Source organism: Squalius cephalus, assembly GCF_949319135.1.
Source record: "Squalius cephalus genome assembly, chromosome: 22".
Classification (NCBI taxonomy): domain Eukaryota; kingdom Metazoa; phylum Chordata; class Actinopteri; order Cypriniformes; family Leuciscidae; genus Squalius; species Squalius cephalus.
Window position 1 is genome coordinate 16,258,647 of NC_137143.1, and position 21,253 is coordinate 16,279,899.

At 35.4% G+C, this 21,253-nt stretch overlaps 2 protein-coding genes across 5 annotated transcripts in view; one reads left to right on the forward strand and one right to left on the reverse strand.

Annotated features, from left to right (window-relative positions):
* Nucleotides 1-21,253, forward strand: part of mcf2l2 (MCF.2 cell line derived transforming sequence-like 2) — an 81,165-nt gene that overhangs the window by 30,679 nt on the left and 29,233 nt on the right. For all 4 annotated transcript variants that reach the window (XM_079858192.1, XM_079858193.1, XM_079858195.1 and 1 more), the window contains 11 exons: nucleotides 848-967; nucleotides 2,622-2,738; nucleotides 2,916-3,065; nucleotides 3,322-3,446; nucleotides 3,916-4,030; nucleotides 4,140-4,259; nucleotides 4,867-5,058; nucleotides 5,694-5,885; nucleotides 7,238-7,415; nucleotides 7,712-7,815; nucleotides 9,739-9,827. In XM_079858192.1, coding sequence (XP_079714318.1) covers nucleotides 848-967; nucleotides 2,622-2,738; nucleotides 2,916-3,065; nucleotides 3,322-3,446; nucleotides 3,916-4,030; nucleotides 4,140-4,259; nucleotides 4,867-5,058; nucleotides 5,694-5,885; nucleotides 7,238-7,415; nucleotides 7,712-7,815; nucleotides 9,739-9,827 — 1,502 coding nt within the window. The remainder of the gene's footprint in view (nucleotides 1-847; nucleotides 968-2,621; nucleotides 2,739-2,915; nucleotides 3,066-3,321; nucleotides 3,447-3,915; nucleotides 4,031-4,139; nucleotides 4,260-4,866; nucleotides 5,059-5,693; nucleotides 5,886-7,237; nucleotides 7,416-7,711; nucleotides 7,816-9,738; nucleotides 9,828-21,253) is intronic.
* Nucleotides 15,582-21,108, reverse strand: b3gnt5a (UDP-GlcNAc:betaGal beta-1,3-N-acetylglucosaminyltransferase 5a). Its single transcript, XM_079858196.1, has 2 exons — nucleotides 20,981-21,108; nucleotides 15,582-18,228 (listed from the first exon to the last, which is right to left on the reverse strand). The coding sequence occupies exon 2, from the start codon at nucleotides 17,951-17,953 to the stop codon at nucleotides 16,814-16,816; it is 1,140 nt and encodes a 379-aa protein (XP_079714322.1). The 5' UTR covers nucleotides 17,954-18,228; nucleotides 20,981-21,108; the 3' UTR covers nucleotides 15,582-16,813.

Sequence of the window (21,253 nt, forward strand, 5' to 3'; positions counted from 1 at the left end):
TGCCCTGGATGTGCATCCCACAAATCTCCATCAACTGCAAGATGCTATCCTATCAATATGGGCCAACATTTCTAAAGAATGCTTTCAGCACCTTGTTGAATCAATGCCACGTAGAATTAAGGCAGTTCTGAAGGCGAAAGGGGGTCAAACACAGTATTAGTATGGTGTTCCTAATAATCCTTTAGGTGAGTGTATAATATTTTTAATCACAAATTATTTTACAAGCATAAAAAATGAAAAGAAAAGACTTTTAAAATTTAAAAGTTGATGTCTCCATTTGCTTCAGTGACAGCAGCGTTTATTAGTTTAAGTTTTTAATAAAAACTGAAAACGCTGAAAAACTTCAGCGTTTATTATTATTATTAATAAAATAATTGTATACGTTTTACAATTTTAAATACTACTTTTTTATTTTACAGTACATACAGTAAGTGTTATTACAATAATAATAATTGTTCTGTGATTTAATTTTTTACAATGGAGTAACATAAATAAAATTTCTATTGTTTTGGCCCGTTTTATTATACATGTTCTTTTTTTAAATTACATTTTAAATGTAATATAAATATATCTTTTTATATATATATATATTATGTATATTATATATATGTGTGTGTGTGTGTATATATATATAAATATATATATATATATATATATATATATATATATATATATATATATATATATATATATATATTTTATAAATTCATTTGAAAAGTTTCAAATACAGAATAGGTTGGAAGTATCACAAAGTATATATACAGTAGTTAATGCCACAGAATTGTTAAGGAAATGAGTCAAAGTTTTATTTTTGCTCATATGTTTCATTTCCTTTCATGACTAAAAGGGCTCCTTCCCAGGGAATCTACAGCTTGTTCTGGTTCTTAAACCTTCACGCCTCCTCCAGAGGGCCATCGCTGATGTCAGTATGCGGTTACATAGGGATGACTTCAAATTGAAGGTACCGGTAAGCATGCTTTTGTCTGTCTGGACCCTCAGCATGTCTGTTCATTCGCCATATGATGCGCAGGGCTCCTCTGGAGTGTTTGTAACCATGATCACTCATCCGCTAAATTATTAACACAGCCTGTCACCTTGTTGTTTTATGCATGTCTGAAAGGCTGATATAACCTCCAACCCTGGTTTAACAGCACTTTAGAAAATGGAGGTGCTTCACAGCTGCTTGTCATCAAAGCGGTGGCAATGTGTGAATTCAGTAAATGTCACCTTGCTTTGACATATTGTATGCCAGTGCATGAGATTATAATCTGCATGCATTTTCTCATGTGACGTTAAGGAAATGAAGATTGCACTGTGGTGTGCATGCCTTGATTTCACAAAATGTCATCTGCAGATGCATTAGATTGATAGTCATTTACAGGAATATTCCAGATTTAGTGTTAGTTCTGAAACGTTGTCTCTTATTTTCTTCACACTTTCTGCAAGTAGACTTAGAGTTGTCAAAATACAGACTTCGGTAACAAGTCGGTACTGATTTTTTTTTAAATGTGACGCTTTGAGCGCTGTTGAGCAGAATTCGAAAAACACCTCTGATTGGCCATTGTGTCCATGCGCTCATCGGATATGTCTGTGATTGGCTAAATTGATCAACTCATTTTCGGGAGCGTTTGAGAGCACATGGAAGTGTTTGAAAGTGTTTTGTGGTTTGAAAGCACAAGCAGGCTACTATGCAATTCAGTAAGGCGGAATCGGACTTGGTTAGGTCGTGTCAAAAGCCTTACTCTCCACACTACTGATTCCATTGTCAGCAGGGTTTCTTTAGTCATTTTTTCTGGCTCAATCAGACAATGGTGGCTTGAGTCAGTGTAAATAGCCTCTGCCAGTAAGTTATTTGCAGTTGGTGTAAATAGACACTCTGTATTTTACAATGGAAGTGAAATGGGTTGGTTCACTTCACACAAGTTAACCCTTTCCCCGACATTGACGGAATTTTCCGGCTTTCCGTGTTTTCACTTTTATACGGTAGGGGGCGCTATTACAAATCTTCTGAAAGATTGCTGAATCTCCTGATCAAAACACAGGTGAAGAAGAAGCAGAAACACGATATCACATGTAATCATATGTAAAATAACACAATCACCAACATTAAACGGCATAATCAAAACTGGCTAATGTTAATGAGTGAAATGTCGACCCAGGACGAGCTATAGGACTGTGCAAGCATTAGGGGTGTTGATGGACTACATCTACATCATGGATCTACTCCATGTATTTTGTGATTTGATCATCGTTCTGAATATAATCTGGATGTATATAAAATGTTACCTCTTTGTTGCCATTATAGTGTTACTGTGTACACCACATTTACTTCCAAACCCAGAACCCAGAAAACAAATGTTTTTTTACCATATATATTTACCTTTTTACCAGCAGCCTACCACAGGTTGTGAAAATACTCGGTCTTACGAAAATGAATGTGTGCGTGGTCTGTGGTTATGGCACTACACTAACACTGCTAACAATAGCGACTTTGTCTTTAAAGTAACATAAGAGAACCAATTAGTTTCTGTTCCCAAAAAGTACACACATTTCTGGCATAAATACACTTCCATATATTATGTATGTAAATGTTTTTTCTTTCTTTTTTTCTTCTCTTGTAGATTGTTATGCTAAATTCCCTGTCAGACTTGCACGGCTACATTGACAAAGGCCAGCTGACCTGTGACCTGGGGGGAAGCCTGGAATATTGCCACAGTCAATGGATTCACCATCGCACAGTGAGAATTATTTTATACTTATTAATATGACTTTAAATGAAACTATACTGTATGAATGCAGTCTACCATTTAATTTCAAAATGCCATATATAATATTCTGTGGAGTAGATTTAGATTTTTTTTTTTTTCAGTGTTATGTAAAGTATAAAGTGTATAATTCAAAATGTTTTGTCCTAGGCCATTGAGAACTTTGCGTTAACAGTGAAGAGCACAGCACAGATGCTTCAGCAGTTTGGAACTGACCTGGCAGAAACTGAGCTTCCCAATGACGTGCAGTGCACCAAAGATTTGCTTATCACACACACCGAAAAACACGATAAGCTCAAGGTAGCCATCCACATTTATGGAACAGTGCTTCTAATGTTATCATATGATTTGTTTAATCCTTGTTGTCATAATTGTGTCCTTTATTTTATTGCTTGTGTCTGTGCAATTGATCAGTCACCTTTTATCGGCTCATTGATGTTCAGTTTCTCACATAGTGGAGCAACAAAACACCATCTGTATTTATCTTGATTATGCCTGTTTTTGCATATCCAGATTCAATCAGTATTCATATGCCATATTTCTTCTTTCTGTACAGGAAGAGCTAAAATTGGCAGTAAAACAAGGTCATACTCTGCTGTCCTGTATCAAAGACCAGGCCAGCAAAAGCGAGAGCCATGTTTTGAATCCAGATGAGGTAGAGAACCAAACAACTGTTGAGAGGTTTGTAAAAGGTTTTTCCGACACACAAAATGTTACACCGCTAATGACGATGGTAGCTTAAGCAGAACTATAATGTAACACATTTCTGAGCCACTAAGTGATATACCTACTTGTCAGCAAAACAGAATAATCACTTTGTAAGGGATTTTAACCATTGGAAATGCAAATAGAGATCTTGCTGACGTCTGCCAAAAAAGTTAGTCACAGAACATTCTGATGAAATATTGAACATTATTCACAATATAACCAGGAACATTAAAATAAAAGTTATTTTGATTACATATTGAATTAAGTGCCATTTCCTAGATTTTTACAGCTCCTTTATCAGGTGTTAGACTTGTGTAGTTCTTGTTACAGTTCTGTTATTATTCTTTCAAACCTAGTGTCATCTAACCTTGCTCTGTGAAATCTAATTCACTCTAGCTCATCTGACATTCACACTGTAAAAGCGTTTGTTTGTTTGTCTCAGGTTGTTAGCGCAGCTCGATGAGACTGAGAATGCGTTTGAACAGTTCTGGTCGAGGCATCACCTCAAATTAGAGCAGTGCTTACAGTTACGACACTTTGAGCAGGACTTCAGAGAGGTACGGTGCAATGGATGTGCTCAACTCAGTAGGCAGCCATTATACTAAGTATCACCAGCATTGTCTAGTCAATCAAGTTGAAATTGGTGTGTTTTATCCATTGCATCAGGTGAAAGTTTCTCTGGATGGCCTGATGGAAGCGTTATTGGGACTGTCTGACACCGGGGACTGTGTGGCCCGGGTCGATCACCTACTTGGGGAACTGAAAACTTTGGAAGACAAAGCTCAGGTCAAAATATTTTGAATCTAAGGCCAGGCCTGATATGCAAACCACCACATTCAGTTTAACAGTTCAACTATTTGTTTTGTTTTTGCTGGTTAAACCACTAACCACCCCCTATTTTTTACAGACAGTTAATGTTTCTTTTTTTAAGCATATTTAAATCAGGATAACCACCATATGTTTTGAATGCTGGTCCCCAGCATGGAATGTTGGTTTGCTGGTGTCACCACTGCGATTTTAACTAGCTTAACTCTACTAAATCAACAAAATGCATTGCCTTTGTCAAAATGATAAGAAAGTGCAGATGTTTGAAAGCTCACTAAAGCTGACTTCAGGAAGAAATCAAATGCACAAACATAGTGCTGCTACTGACTCTATTGTCTTTCTATAGCTAAATTACAGCATAATTCAATTCTGCTTGCATCATGGATCGTTACTTACCTGTTTAACACTGTAAAGCTGCTTTGAAACTTTGATCTGGACTGTATAAAGCGCTGTATATAAAGGTGACTTGACTTGACTGTTACAAGACTGCAAGTCAAGTAGTAATAATAGTCAAGATAGCAGTGTACATCGTTCATATTCTGTTTATTGTGTTTACTGATCTGTACAGGAGTCCTTGGAGAAAGCTCAGCTTCACGCTCAGCATGGGGACCAGCTCATTCAAAGCAACCATTACGCCATAGACTCAATCCTCCCAAAGTGTGTCGAACTGCGTCGGATCTGTGATGACTTCAGCAATGAGGCCAAAAAGAAACGTGACATTCTGACCAAATCACTTGAAATCCACAAAGGAATCGACGAGGTTTGTGAAACAGTCAAATGACCACGCAGGCACCTTAATATTGAGTTTTCGGTTTCACTTCATTTTGATGGTCCCTTTAGCACATTCTGTTGATTATAAGTAATGTTGCACCTACATGTCTACTCATTCTCATTAGAGTGTTTGTAGAGTATTAGTAGACTGGTACATTAGGGTTTGAATAAGTTGACATGTAGTTACAAAGTTACTTATAGTCAGTAGAATGTCTGTTGAAGGACCATCACAATAAAGTGTTAGCAGATATTAAGCAGACAGTCTACGAATACTATAATGAGAGTTAGTTGACATATAGTTGCAAAGTTACTAATAGTCAACAGAATGTTAAAAGGGACCATCAAAATAAAGTGTTACCGAGTTTTCATGTGGGATGATTGAGGACATGATAGATGGGTGATTTGTCAGAAGACAAATACATTTACAAAACTGAAATTTAAAAAATTGTTTTATGATAATATATATTGAATTAAGTTTATTAACAGTTCTGGTCGTTTTTGGTTTGGGGTTGGGGTTAGAATATTAACAAATTAGATAACCTGCACAGTTTACTCTACTGTGATTTAAATGGGGTCCAGGACAAATAGATGCATTAATGTGCATCTGTGTTTGTATGTTGGCAGGTGAACCAGTGGTGTGAAAGTGGAGTGTATCTGTTGGCCTCTCAGGCTGTAGACAGATGCCAGACCCAGGAAGGTGCAGAAGCAGCACTGCAGGACATCGAGAGGTACATGAAAACAGCCAAAGAGCAGCAGCTCAGTCATCTCAAAGACCTCGGCAACCAGTATGAGATCATCCTCTCAGAGCTGGTCAAGGTACAAGTGAAGTTAATTACAGTTGAATGCATTTGTAAACAGTGGATTTCATATATATATATATACTGTATACAGGGCCACCTTAAGAAAACACAATACAACAGGGCTAAAGACACACCTTAAGAAAAATGTTCTTCTCACTGCTCCCATAGTGTATGATTGCAGAACAAATATATATGTTTTTATTGAACATTGATGGTGCAGACTATTTTGTGTGAAAATAGATAATAAAAAGTGGTTTGTTTTGTTTAAAAATCGTATAAATGTTTGAGGTGGCAAGGTTTGTCTTTTAAGCCCACACACGCGGTAAAAGGTTCACCAGCATAGCAAAAGGCACACAGTTTTTATGCAAATACTTTAGGCAAAAAAATATGTTTTGAATAATGTCTAAGTAAATACTTGTTCAAAACAATCCCTTTAGCAAAGTTTGTACTATTTTCTGTTTATTTTGATAAATAAATGAATTTTTTAAAATAAATATACTGTTATTAAAATATGCTAATATAAATATATTTTAAAAATACAGAAAAAAAATTATTTAATATAGATTTACAGTAGGAACAATACATTTATTTTATTATATATGATTAATACCATATTTTTAAATAGGATGGTTTCATTATAAACATGGTGATTATCTCAAGGTGGAAACCCAACCTAATACAGTATATGATATTTACCATCTGAATCTAACCATGTCATGTCAACAAATAGAAAAGTCCCCGAGCTATTTATTATCATGTTAATTATTGTGCCTTTTGCCCTGACAGCCTTTTACCCCAAATACCATACTTTTACATATTCTCCCATTATTGAAAAACTGTTGTTTTAATTACCTTGAACAAAACTGAAAATCATTAAGACCCTTGTCTCAAAAGATATTCAATAATTTTATAGAATCTCAGTTGCTACTTAAAAAACCCCCACATCAAATATTAGATCAAATTAGCACTGCATTTTTATATATATATTTCATATTATAATCATAACAATTTGATTGAAAATTTGTACTGAAATATGAATATATTCATCTTGGTATTTCGTAGTATTTGATGTCCTGTTGCTTTAATGATGGCAGCACTTAAGCCTGAACTCTCATTATTCAATGAGTGACCTAGAAATAGTGCTGAATATTAATACTTTTCCTATATATTAAATACTAAATAATGTTCCGTCAATGTTTCTATGGTTTAAATTTTTTTTTCAAACTTTTAGGCTAAACTAGATTCTGATTTTTATATTTTAATAAATTTGGTTTCAGAATTCTGGAGCTCACTGTAGCTTTAATGATACTATTCATCTGCTCCTGATAAATAACTGATATTTTATATCTTTTATCCCTTCCCATGCAGAGCAAAGCCCAAACTGCCCTTAAAAGGCTGGATGATGTTCAAGAGATGTTTGAGAAAAGACATGCGAGTCTGAAAAAGCTGTCTACAAAGCAAACAAGGCCAGTGCAACCTGTTGCACCTCGACCAGAATCTTCACCTAAACGCACTTCACCTAAAATCCCGCCACCCACTGTAGCTGGTGAGTAAACCAGGTGCATGTTGACAGAAATGCATGCATTTCCAAACCACCAGTGGTTAGTGGTATTTCCTTGTATACTTGCCACTCTTTTTTTCCAGAAGCATGTCCTCATTTCGAGTTGGTAACCTTTTAGTTTGAGTGCGGTTTTGTTAAATGCACTACCAGTGCTCACATTTATGCAAATTTACTGATGTTTCTGACAGAAAAACATTAAAGTTACACTTTGTATCCTGAAGTATTTAAGTTGAAAATATGAAGGCTTTCCAGCTTGTTTAATTATGTTCTAAACTCTACAGCATCAAATCGCAAAGCTACAGAGAACTCCTGTACCAATAAGCAGCCCAGTGACGCAGAGCTGGCAAGGAGGAAAAATATTCGCAAAGCCAAAGGTGGCATCAAGGTACATCAGCCTTTATCAGCTCAGATACATGGTCGGAAATAAATACAAGTTTTTAAAAGACATTTGCATGTATAAAAAATGTTTTAGTCTGGGATTAGTTCTGGTTAGGTTACACTTTTTGATAATCCATTTTAGACATTCTACTGACTACAAGTAACTTTGCAACTACATGTCAACTAACTCTCATTAATTTGCAACTACATGTTAACTAACTCTCATTGGATTGTGGTCAGTAGAATGTCTGTTGGGGGAGCATCAAAATAAAGTGTTAGCAGATACTAAGCAGACAGTCTTCTGGTAGTTTACTTGTAGTTGCAAAGTTACTTAGAGTTAGTAGCAGTGTTGCACTGTAAAAAAAAACTGCATAAAAAGGGATGAATCAATAAAAAGGCTCTTGTAGTATATGTGTGGTAGTTTGAAAAGAAATAAATAGACAGACATCGCAGGGTTTTTTTTAGTCCTTCAGTTCACTAAAAGTCATAACATTTTCTTTTTGGGATCAACTGTCAACCTTACGTAACAAAGCATTAGTTGCAATGCCCAACATTTTTACTGCCAACTAAAAGAACCCGAGTTTCACCCAGCCAGCCTTGTCAGTCCAAAGATATTAAGCTGAACGCTGGTTCTGTTGTCATTTTACAGCATAAAACTGGCAGCTGTGGTTTCCAGAATAATTCTTTCTAAAATACTGTAAAAATGTAAATACATTTACAGATCAACCTGTACATTTGACAAAATTACATTTTGTGTAATTTACACACAAAAAAATGCATTAAAAAAAGCATTTTAAATCTATCAGCCGTTTCTGTGAAAAAACTCTTAATACACACTGACGGTCACTATAATAACACTTGTGGTAAAGAGAAAAGCCACATATTGAATCAGTTTTTTATCACAAGTAGCTTTTCCACAAGCTAAGGTGCTAATATAGAAGATCCACTCATGTGTCATGCACACAAACACAAAACAACATCATTGTAACACACAGACACTAAAATAATGCAATAAACATTCATTTAAAAATATAAGATGTAACATAAAACCCCAACGTATATAACTGATAAGAAAAAGTAATTAGAAACTTAATTATAAAAATTTTAAACCATCAAATGTGAAGTGTCACAGAGAATAGTGGGAATGTCATTTTAAGGTTTTTCTAATGTTCTTTTTACTTCCAAAAATTTTACATTTTACAGTGTTTTACTGTATTTGATCAAATGTAAGCTTAGATCTATTATAGCCTTTCTCCTTATATAGTACAGTAACTTACTGTTGTTAACCAATTTACAGGTTTTTACTGTCGCATTTTTACAGTCTTTAAAAGCTACTAATTACTTCAACAGTGTAATTAGATTACTATACTAATTGCTCTCTCTAAAAAGTATTGCATTACTCATTTCTAATTACTTTCTAAATCCCATATCAACCTTGACCAGTTGAACAATACAAGGACAAACATGAAACTGCTTTTTTAAATTCTTTTTAAAAAAAAAAATACATAAATTATTCTTTAACTGACCAAAATATTTAAAAGACGATTGCATTAAAACATACATTTTAACATTAGACGCTAAATTTTAATGTTAAATCCACTATTGTTTTATATAGAATTGCTTTATAGTCTATACAGTACAGTATATAATGCAATTCCATTATAAGTAACTGTTATTAAATTAAAGAAAAAATAAAAGTAATCCCTTACTTATTGCTTTAAGGGATAAGTAATTCAATTACAGTAATACAACAGGTTTGCAGATTGTCTATAGAGGACTTTTGAAATAGATTGTTACCTTAGTTCTTGCCTGTAATAATAATTGTATTTAATAAAAAAGGCTGAGTTTATTTGATCATTTTATCATCGCTGTTTTAATTTAAGTTGAATCTTTAACATGCAGTTTTCTGTCTTCCTGTGGTTTTTCACAGATCGAGGTCATGCATGAAGGAGGCCAAGGGGGTTCGAGTCATGTTCTCATGAACAATGAAACAGAAGAGTCACTTTCAAACAGACGCAGGTAAAAACATGTCTTTTGAGAAAGAGCCGCTTGCACTACACAAGAGATTTCCAGTCAAAATCACAAAAGGGGTAAATGTGTTAAGCGGTGTCAGAAACTATCCTTACGAAAAGGACAAGACCCAATGGAATTGATTTTCAGGGACTTCATTTTATAGCTAGATTAAAATGTCATCAATTTGTATATGTATGGAATAAGAAATAGCAGACTTTTTTTTCTGGCTAATGCTAATTTCACAGCTAGCTAGCATGTTATGTGTAGTACATCTCACTTACACACAATTAAATAATATTTCCCCAAATTTACTGTATAACTGTACAACTTTTTTTGAAACTACAACTTGATTAAAAACTATGCACGATAAAAAATAGACTATTCCCAAGTAATATTTATTTCTTTTTTTTACACAAGTTTGATGTTTCATATCAAGCACTTCATTGACACACTTTTCTCCTTGGTAATCATATCATATCTCCTTGGTAATCACTAATGTTTGAACACTTTTGACATCACAACTTGGACATAAAAGTGCATATGGATGACACATTAAACAACACTCATCTTTCTGATAGTGGCCCATTGTGTTTTACTTGGTCTAAATCTTTCTGATGACACGCATTAATCTCACATGTGATGCCATATCTGAATATACAGGATTAACTAGTTTGTTAGAGAGTATCTTATACCTCAGTAGTTTTCAATCCTGGTCCTTGGGCCCCATTGTTTGGCATTGTTCACGCCAAACAGGTCAACAAACCTGTCCCTGTTGGGTCTCATAACGGTTTTCAAACACGTATCTTCTCTGTAAAAAGTGAACAGTTGGATCAACTTAAAAAAATTACTTCAATTGGTAACATCTAAAGAAATTAAGTTTTCTCAACTTAAATTCTTTAGGTGTTACCAATTGAAGTCATTTTTTTAAGTTGATCCAACTGTTCACTTTTTACAGTGTTCTTCACTACATCTGTGACACAGTCTCTTTTGTATTTTGCACTACCATGACTACAGTTTCTAATTTCACTACAGAATTTATCATTTGAGTTTTTCTTCCAGGCTTGCTGCTGCTTCTGCTTTGTACATTTCATTTTGACAAGTTTACAGCAACTTTTTGCAGTGTGTTGTAATAGGTGAATCCGTTTGGAGTTGTGAAAACTAGTCAGTTCAGTGCACTTTCGCCTTGTAAAATGGTGTGAGTTTAGGGGTGAGGTTTGAGGACACACAAACAGTATTTTTAGCAAAACCGCAAATTGGCAGTCTCTATGCAGGTATCTGATGCAACACAGTGCATACTGATGTCTGTAAAATCAACTGACCCCATCAACTTTGCCTGCAGAAATATGAGTCTTGTGCAAGTAACTCTTTCTATTTCTGTTCTGATAAGTAGAGAGCTTAAAGGTACACTTTGTAACTTTTGGCACTCTGGCAGTTAATAAATATGATGTGTCACGCGTCTACTCCGCAGTGGTTGTCATCCCGTTCGGTCTAAAATAGTCCAAATATAAACACTTTTTATAGGCGTACCGTAGTAATTCGGGTTAAGTATGGTGGCCGAGAGAGCTCAATGTGCTACAACTGAAGAAAACACATGCAAATAGAAAAGAAACGCTAGAAAAAAAAAAAAACATCTTTTGACAACACATGTGCCACAATTTACTCACAACACAAAATACAAAAATGCTATGCAAATACTCACAACCCAACCAAATACAGAAACGTGATGCAAATACTCACAACGCAACCAAATACAGAAACGCACTGTAAATAGTCACAATGCAACCAAATACAGAAACACGCTGCAAATACTGACAACATAAAATGCATGGCATAATGCATGGCAGATATGTTGGTAGAATACAAACCAAATAGAGCTCTCAGATTGCAAGGGTCAAGCCGGTTAGGGTAAATTCAAAACGAGATGGCGTTTAGCTATTGTGCCACCCACAGCTGGAACCAGCTTCCAGTGCTTATCAGATCGGTTTAGCTTCCTTTAAGTGCAGATTAAAAACACATCTGTTTAACTGCATTTCCTGTGGAAGAAGTGATGAGATTACACCCACTTTTCCTCTACTTTATACAATTGGTTGATACTCAAAAATATCATGCATTGTGTTCACTTTCTGGGAATTAACTGGTGGTGTTATACTGCACTGCAGGAACAAGCGGTACTCTCTTACTTTACCAACCTTGTAGCCGGCAACCTTTACATCTGGTTGAGTTATTCTCTTTTAAGACATACACAATTTTATCTGTGAGACTCTAGGTAGAGTTTACCAGCCATATCTGAACACTTTAAATCCTACAAAAGGCATAAGGTTCTTATAGTAACAACAACTTTAATTGTCAGTTAGATATGATTGGACTTGTTTTATTGCATTCAAATACAAATAAAAATAATATGAATTTGGACATTTTTATTTATATATGCCCAGTGTATTTAAGTCTGTGTTTTGAGTAAACTTCACCGTCATCAAAAAGACAGTTATTAGTGGTTAATCTTCTACATTTGGTTATGTTGTACATGTCAATGAGTTCCTTTAGTGGCATAGTTGCCTGTTGCAAGGAAGCGCATGATGAAGGAGAATTCCATGAAATAGTTAGAATAGAATTAATCAATAAAAGGGAAATACATGAAACAACCTCTACACATTTATGAGACAGGACAGTGAACTGAACAAAACAGGGACTACTTATACCAGAACAAAATGAGGGAACTAGAGATTTAATTAACAGTCAACAGGTGAACTGATTCAAACTGACACAGAATAGAAACTAGGTCAAGACAGGAACAAACACAATGCAACCAAACACACTCCTGACACATAGCATGCAAGTGCATTGAACAAAGAAGAAATTACTGACATTAGTACAGCTGCTTCTCATTGAGCTAAGCAACATACAGTATAATAGTAGCAGCATAATACCTTAAAAACGTTAACATAACGTTCAAACTGAACATTAAACACTAACAGGTATTTTGCTTTACTCAAATATAACACCTAATTTCAACAAATACTGTCTTCATCCAGCTTTAAAGTCACCATGAAATCAAAAATTCCTTTTTTTTTTACAGAATATTATAAATGATTTATCGGTGCACCATTCTTTTTTTAAAATTAATGTTCCCCCTTAATCTTTAATGAAAATAACTTCCCCTTCCCTATTCCAGCGACATCTCTTCTCTGATGATGTGTTTTCGGCGCGAGGGCTGTACAACCTGTCAATCACATGAGGTCGCAAAAATAGCCACAATAAATGACTCACAGCTTTTAATGCAACAAAAATGATTCATCAACTCTCAGCAAAAATGGATTAACTCTTTCATGTATTCCATGTATTCACTGTTATACAATAGGGGGCGCAATTACATATCTTCTGAAAGAGTACCAAATCTCCTGATCCAAAAACCAGCGAAGAAGGAACAGAAACACGTACTTAAGCTAATGCGATCATCAAACATCAAATAAATCAAAACTGCCTAACATTACCGAATAAAAAGTCGTCCTATAGGAAGAGATACTGGACTGTGCAAGCTTTTAGGCTGTTGATGGACTCAATTTACCCGGTCTATGTTTTGACCAATGTTCTGAATCCGATCCGTATGTAGTCTTTGACAAATACACAATTTTCTCAGCTTTTTGTTCAAAATGTTGCTTTTTTAAAATGAAATTTACCCACATTCAAGTGTTAAAATAAGAATGCATGATTTTGTTTTGTTTTGTTTAAAAGCACAGGCTCTGTTCTTTCTTTTGATTTATTGCAAAATTGATGTATTGCGTGAGAACAGTGAACCTACACTGGTCTCACGGTTCGGTTCGATTACGATTATCATGTCATCGATTCAGTTCAATTCGATATCACGATGCACTGCATCCTCAATTTTCAATTTTACTTCAAAAGTGATGTGTGCGCGCGTGTGTGTGCGTGTGCTTGCCTGTTTGGGAAGTCGCAGTGACAGAAACAGTGACATTCCAGTTTAAGTTTCAAGGGAGTAAAGCTTGTTTATGCCATTAAGAAAAGGAAAATCTGTCAAATGAATTTTGTTTTAAAGAAATGTTCATTTAAAAGCAGCGCTCATTAATCAGTGTATTATGTTACCATTAAAGATGTGCGCATCAACCGTCACGAGTCCGCTGTTGAAGGTGACGATTATCCAGAGGTGGACAAAGTACACAACTTCCTTACTTGAGTGAAAGTACAGATACTACTGGTAAAATATTACTCCGTTACAAGTAAAAGTTGTAAAGACCGATTTTTACTTAAGTAAAAGTACAGAAGTACTCGTTTTTAAAAGTACTTAGTATCAAAAGTAAAAAGTAAATGTCAATGCATTGTTTTATTATTGTTGCATTGTTGTATGTAATACCAGTACCGTATGCCTCTGAATATATGCCCACCTGCCTACCCTCATATCAATATCACATTTATTTCTAACACAGTTCCAGTAGCGAGATTGAATGTGAGATTCATTGGTTTCGGACACCCAAATGGCTGTTCCCTCAAATAGTGCCCTATTTAATGTTTTTTGGGCTTTTAGTATGAATGTGTTAGCCTTACTGTTATCTATAAGCTAGTGTGCTCCAAAACAATGACAAAATTTGAATTTAAAAGACCAAACCCAATGCTGAAAATGAAAATCAGGTTGATCCAACATTGGTTGGTCAGAATCCAACGAACAGATGTTCCAACCAAAATCCAACGTCGGATGCTGACGTCAACCCGACTTTCATTTCCAACCAAAATGCAACCCCTGACTAATGTTACTACTTTCTACTCAAGGACCTTGACAGAAATGTAGTGGAGTAAAAAGTACGATATTTGTCTTTCAATTGTAGTGAAGTTAAAGTAAAAAGTTTCCAGAGAAAATAATACTCAAGTAAAGTACAGATACTCAAAAAGTATACTTAAGTACACTCAAGTAAATGTACTTTGTTACTGTCCACCTCTGCGATCATCCATTTATAATCACGCGTAATTGCAATTTGACCATCGGGTGCGGATACTTAAATCAGAGAAAATTATCGGGGCGGGTGGATGATTTGTTTTTGGCTGCGGATTCGGGTGACGTTCGAGCTCATCCGCTTACTGTAAAGCAGTGAGCTCGCGCTGAAAACGGCTAACATGGTTTATCAAGTTAGTGGTATTACCTCCTGCATATTCTATTTGTGCGTGACATGAGCGCACACAGCGCATGTCTTCAGCGGGTTGTGCTTTTCAATTTCGACACCCCTAATGTTCAGATATTCATACAACAAAATATTCTGTGGGCCATGAAAGTTTTGTGAAAATGATCAAAATTGCTGGTGCTGGCTCGCAACTTAAAAAAAAAAAAAAGTGCTGGCAGGGAAAGAGTTGTTAACTTCGATTTTTGAAACAAAGTTGTGACAAAATGTTCAGTAATTTTGTTTCTTTAGCTCATTATAATGAAGTAATTTAAACAAGCAGCAAACATCTACATTTTTGGCATTATTTGTGCAAAGACTAAAGCATATTGAAGCATCTCATTCTTCTTGTAGCAACAACTTATTTACAATTCTTATTATTCTCAATGGAGATTCTCCTTATATTCTGTAATACAGTAATTTCACATTTACAGTGTCAAGAATTGTTTTGCACATGATGAGAATTTAGGGTGAATTGTCATGATAATGTCAATATGCAATACATCTCAATACACTTTGTTTTATTGAAGCAAAATATAACTTTATCTTTTACCAGTAGCAACATTTTATATAATCTGCTCATTAAAATGCCCTGTTGCTGTTTAAAAGATTTAAGCAGAAGCATATGACAATTTCGACATGAAAGATGTGAAGTTTTTATTTCCATAAAAAGTAAAGACATTAGTAATTAGTTCTATAATTACATGCCATAGTGAAACATCTTATCTCACAGTCTTATCACAGTATCTTGTCTCGCATTGTCTGGTGCAATACAAAGAAACTGAAACAGCACAGCTAGATCTCACAAAAACGTGTCCAAGCCTATTTCACCCTACCAAAATAAGGGAAATGGCCATTATTAGCACCATACATTTTTTTTTATTTTTTTTTGCCTTTTGAAATTATTTTAATGATGATAAACATAAAATGTTAATTAAATATTAATAATGTTTTTTGGTATTAATATTTTCATTTGATTTTATTATTAATTTTATTCTATTCTAGTTTTCTCATTTTTTGTAATTCTTATTCTCAGTAAATCTTAGTATTCTTCATAACTATAACTGATTTAAAAAAAGATGCGTTTTAAAAAATTACAAAATTTAACATGATCTATAAACACTGCTTAAATAATATATCATAATTTATCTTGCATTACTGTGGAAGCTTGTTTCCGCCACAGAGTAAAAAATATCTTGTGATATAAAGTTGGAATTGCATGATATAAACTCGCAATTCTGAGGAAAAAAGTCTTTTTATAGCACACAAATGTGAATTCTAACTTTATAACTCGTCTCCCACTGACTTTATTTCTCATGTAAACTCTTATGTAAGTGTTGAACTCTATGAGTTCTATGTAAACTCGCAATTATGAGATAAAAAGTCGCAATTATCTTTTAAAATGTTTTAGTCTGTGGCGGAAACGAGCTTCCATACATTACAGAGGTGAGAGAACTTTCTTTTTTTGGCAATTTGTGTGTAAAATATTAATGGTTTTAAAAAAAATAATCATTTATTTACATTTTTTATTTATTAAAAAAAAGAATAAATAATCTTCAAAAGAATTAAATACGAACTTGACAAGTTTTTGTGAGGTTCATATCATGTTCATGTTCTATCCCATTCCTGCTCTTTCACCATGGGATTGTTACATTGTACAAAAAAAGTAAATATAAAAAAAAAAATAAAAAAAAAGGCAGAAGTGCTAAACATATTCTTAGGGCGCATAGCATTTATCTTTATTAGGAAATGTCACAAAATAACATTTAAAGCAAAAGTAAACAGCAACAAAAAAGAAATACTGCTCGGACTTCATCTCACAGCGCGTTATGTAAATGCTCCCATGCACGAATACGTGTTTGTAAAGTACGGCTTACAAAGCAGCATCATTTTCACAGCTGTACAATACAGTTTCCCCACCAATCCAGACGAAATACCTTCTACCTGTGGTGAGGTCGCAACCTTCCACAGATACCTGATATCGTCCTCGTGTCCATGAGAAGTGATCATTTTTTCATAGATGCACGGGTGATAGGGCGTTTTCCCCTCCCCCGAGAAGTAAACATGTTCCTGAGGCGAGACGCCGGCTGCAATGGCACATACGCCCATGAAGACATCATCGATGTGCATGGAGGCGTTAAGAGACAGCATGGCCTGATAGATTTTGGCTGCCACGTCACCAGACACCACATACCCTGCCCCGGCGGTGTAATCTGGGTAGGAGGACCACTGGTAGATGTCAAAAGGCATGTAGTACTTACTGTCCCTGCGGCGTATGGGAGGAGCCCCCCTGTGCACATGCCCGACCCAGAGATTGCGCACGTTCCGTCTTCTGAGGTCCTGAAGGTAGCGCACTAGATTTGGCATGTGAATGAAGACGTCGTCGTCCGCGGTCATGAGGAAGCGGGCATGGGCGCAGTTCTCGTGCGTCCAGTGGAACTGAAGCAGGAGTTTCACAGTGAGGTTGTGGAATGTGTCAAGGAAATCCTGTTGAATCAGGTCACCATGGGTCACATGTTCCTTCCTTAAATCTTTCAGCAGTGACTTATTAGTGAGCATGTCTCGGTTAGCTCCCATAGCGAACACCACCTTCACGATAACACCCAGCTCCCGACTTATGTAGGACTCGTCTCCCCAAGTGGAGCGGATGGCCTGCCGTCTCTTGAAGTTTCCCGGGGAGGACTTCACGAAGAGGAGGAGCAGCACGTCTTTGTCCTTACAAATGTCCTTGTTGTTTAGCAAATATGGGAAACTTCCAAACCTGGCGGCTTCCTCCGGGCTGACGCTGAGGCTCTTGTTGATGAAGCCGTAGCTGTTGATCAGGTAGCGGTAGGAGTACGACTTCACGTGGCTCACGACGTGGTGGTCCACGTGTTCCCAGCAAACCATGAGGATTGACATGACACAGCACATCGAGACGAGCCGTAGAAAATGCCATTTTCTCACCCTTCTGCAATTTATGAACATTCTGCTAAAGCTGCGCACACTCTCAAAACCCTCTCTCGTCAAGTCCAATAATGCAATCCAGATGTACCTCTTTCAATGATTTTCCAGCTATGAGTTTGCCTGAGTTCCATCATAGTCATCTCACTGCAGGTGTGTTGGCCAACCAGAAGCATTAACCCCGAACATCTTCCTTTTTGTCTTTTTTTCTTACACTTCTTTTTACAAAAAATGTCTGCCGTTATTTGCTTTCGAAGTGAAGACAATCCACTGTGTTGCATTAATACCGCATTTGTGTTCTGTAAAGAAAGAAGAATGATTATTTCAAAAGAATGCAGGGATTGCATATACTTATGATTTACAGTAAGCTACTGTACATAAACCTTTATTGTAGCTATGCAGACAACTTTGGGTTTGGGTGTCATTCTTGACAGAACTCTGTCTTTTGAAGCTCATATTAACATTCTTTCATATTAGGAATATAAATCGTCTGCATCCTGTCCTTTAACTCAAGAGTACTGCTACGCTTGTGCATGCTCTTGTAACATCACAAATCGACTACTGTATTGTTTTGTTTTACGGGCTTCCTTACAAATCTCTTCATAAATTACACTTGGTAAAAAATGCAGCAGCTCGAGTTATCACCAAAACCAGTTTTACAGAATTTGCATTGGCTCTTAGTTAAATTCCATGTAAATTTAACTTACAAAGCACTTAGCAACTTGGCTTCTTCATATCTTCTAGATCTTGTTCATATACATACTCCTTCCAGCATTTTAAGATCGGCTTCTGCACTTACACTTGTTCTTACACGCACTCTGACAATTTCGGGTCACAAGCTTTTGGTTATACGGCTCTCCATTTAAGGAACTCTCTTCCTGTAGAAGTTCTTTCGGTCTTTAAATCTCGTCTTAAAACGTATCTTTTTAGGCAGGCTTTTATGTGATTTAATGTTTGTTGCTGTACTGGTTTTATTGTTTAATGTCATTGTTTTTATAGATTTTGTGAGGTGTCCTTGAGTGCCATGAAAGGCGCCTATAAATAAAATGTATAATAATAATAACTTCATTGAATTGCTTCTTGGTAGTCTGCATAGAATTTGAGTAGATTATCTGGCATTTTAATAATAATAATATGTAAATAGTTCATTTACCATAAATTAATACACATTTTATTATATTTGAACTACTTCCCGACCATTCAAAAAGTTTGGGGTCGGTAAAATATTTTTATGTTTTTGAAAGAAGTCTTAGATTCTCACCAAGGCTGTATTTATTTGTTTGTTTGTTTATATATTTTAAATATTACAATTTCAAATAACTGTTTTCTATTTGAATGATGCAAAGCTGAATTTTCAGCATCATTACTCCAGTATTCAGTGTTACATGGTCTTTCAGAAATCATTCTAATATAATACAGTTTACTGCTTAACTTACTTAATATTTTTGTGAAAACTGTGACTCTTTGATAAATATAAAGTTCAAAAGAACAGAATTTATTTGAAATAGAAATATGTTGTACTAAATGAAGTCTTTATTGTCAGTTTGATCAATTTAAATACGTCCTAATAAAATTAGTAATATAAAAAATCGTACAGACCCCATACTTTTGAATGGTTGTGTAGAAATATTACTAAAATATTTGGTAACACTTTACAAAAAAGTTGTATTAGTTAAACTTCTTTAGTTAACATGAACTAAGAATGAACAATACTTCAACAGCATTTATTAATCTTAGTTAATGTTAATTTCAGTGTTTACTTATACATTATTAAAATCAAAAGTTGTATTTGTTAACATTAGTTAATGCACTGTGAACTAACTATGAACGGCAGTATTTTTATTAACTAACATAAAAGAAAAAAAAATAGATACTGTAACAAATGTATTGCTCTGTTAGTTCATGTACTAATGTTAACAAGCAGGCTTTATTGCAAAGTGTTACTGAATATTTTCACTTTTTCAACAGATTTTTTTTAAAAATCATTGTCATTCCACCTATGTGCTTTCAAAACAACATTCCTCTCTAACAAATGCTTCTTGTTTACACCATTTGTTGCGAGAGCTTTATTCAAAACCTTGAGGGGACTCGCCGAATCGATCTTGTGAATGAAAGCAATCGTCGACTCAGCGCAACGTTGAATAAAAGAAGGCTTTAAGCCACCGAACGCGCTGATCTGCTGAGTCCTGTACAAAACATTCACGACCACGAAAAGATCATTACAGCAGCAAATCTACTCAAAGGCACGACACGGCAACAATGAAACTCATAATGTCACACACCCAAAACTTTTGCGAGCCTGGAGCAGCAGGGATCGTCTGTCAAACTGGATCACCTGCTCACACCAGCCGGCTAGTGCAATTATTTACCTTAACAACAGTCTACATGACTGTCTGTCCAATTTTTTCCCTTCATTTTGATCCAAACTTGCCTAAAAATGCATTACAGCTCTTTTTGCGCAATCAAGGACTAGAATAGTTAAGTCATACATAGAGAAAGATTACTCATGTAGATTTCAACACATTTCTGCTTTTTTATATATACTGTAAATGATAGTGAGCAAAATTACTCTAATGGTCACCGCCTTCTCATCCTCACATGTGCTTTTATCCCTTTTAATCTTCACGGCCTGTTCAAATTCTCTATTTAATACCTTTGTCAATGTTTGTGAATGCTAGTGATCACAGTAACATTAGCATTATTTGCAATTTTCTTATGGGTTAAATGTCATTAAAAAATAATCGAGACACTCCCAAAGAGACTCCTTGGAAAAACACCTCATGCATAGATTCATTTTAATAGATAATAATCATACTGTATGAGACGGACAGCATGTTTGAAGGGCTTGGCGCTCTCATTCGTTTTCCCGTGTACATCAAACTCAAAACTCAAACTCCACAGTTACAGTGTAAATTTAGCATGAGGTCTCTAAGGCTTGACATAGCAATGGAAAAAACATTTTGGCTTCTAGAAGTTAAATCTTTGAACAGTTTTCTGGAAGAACTCTGGGCAGAAACTCTATAATGAACTCAAAATATATATACGACTTACCATTGAGAGCGTGTCCCATTCATGATGTAGCAAATATGCAAAAGCCGTAGGTGTTTTTAAGCCCTGGACTTCAGTCGTATTGTTACAACGGTATTGAAAGCAGAAGTGTGTAGCTACTACTAGAGCATTTGAGCAGGAGTGTTTCCTGATGGGTGGGAGGGGGGAAAGTACATGCCTCTTTTTAAACATTGGCTAACTTTATCATATGAACACACTGTGAAAAGAGAGTCATCTCTGAAAGAAACATTCAATTTGGGTCATCTGATTCACATA

What these genes read in the sequence shown, in the direction of transcription:
- b3gnt5a (XM_079858196.1), bottom strand. Translation starts at nt 17,953, where the DNA reads ATGTTCATAAATTGCAGAAGGGTGAGAAAATGGCATTTTCTACGGCTC.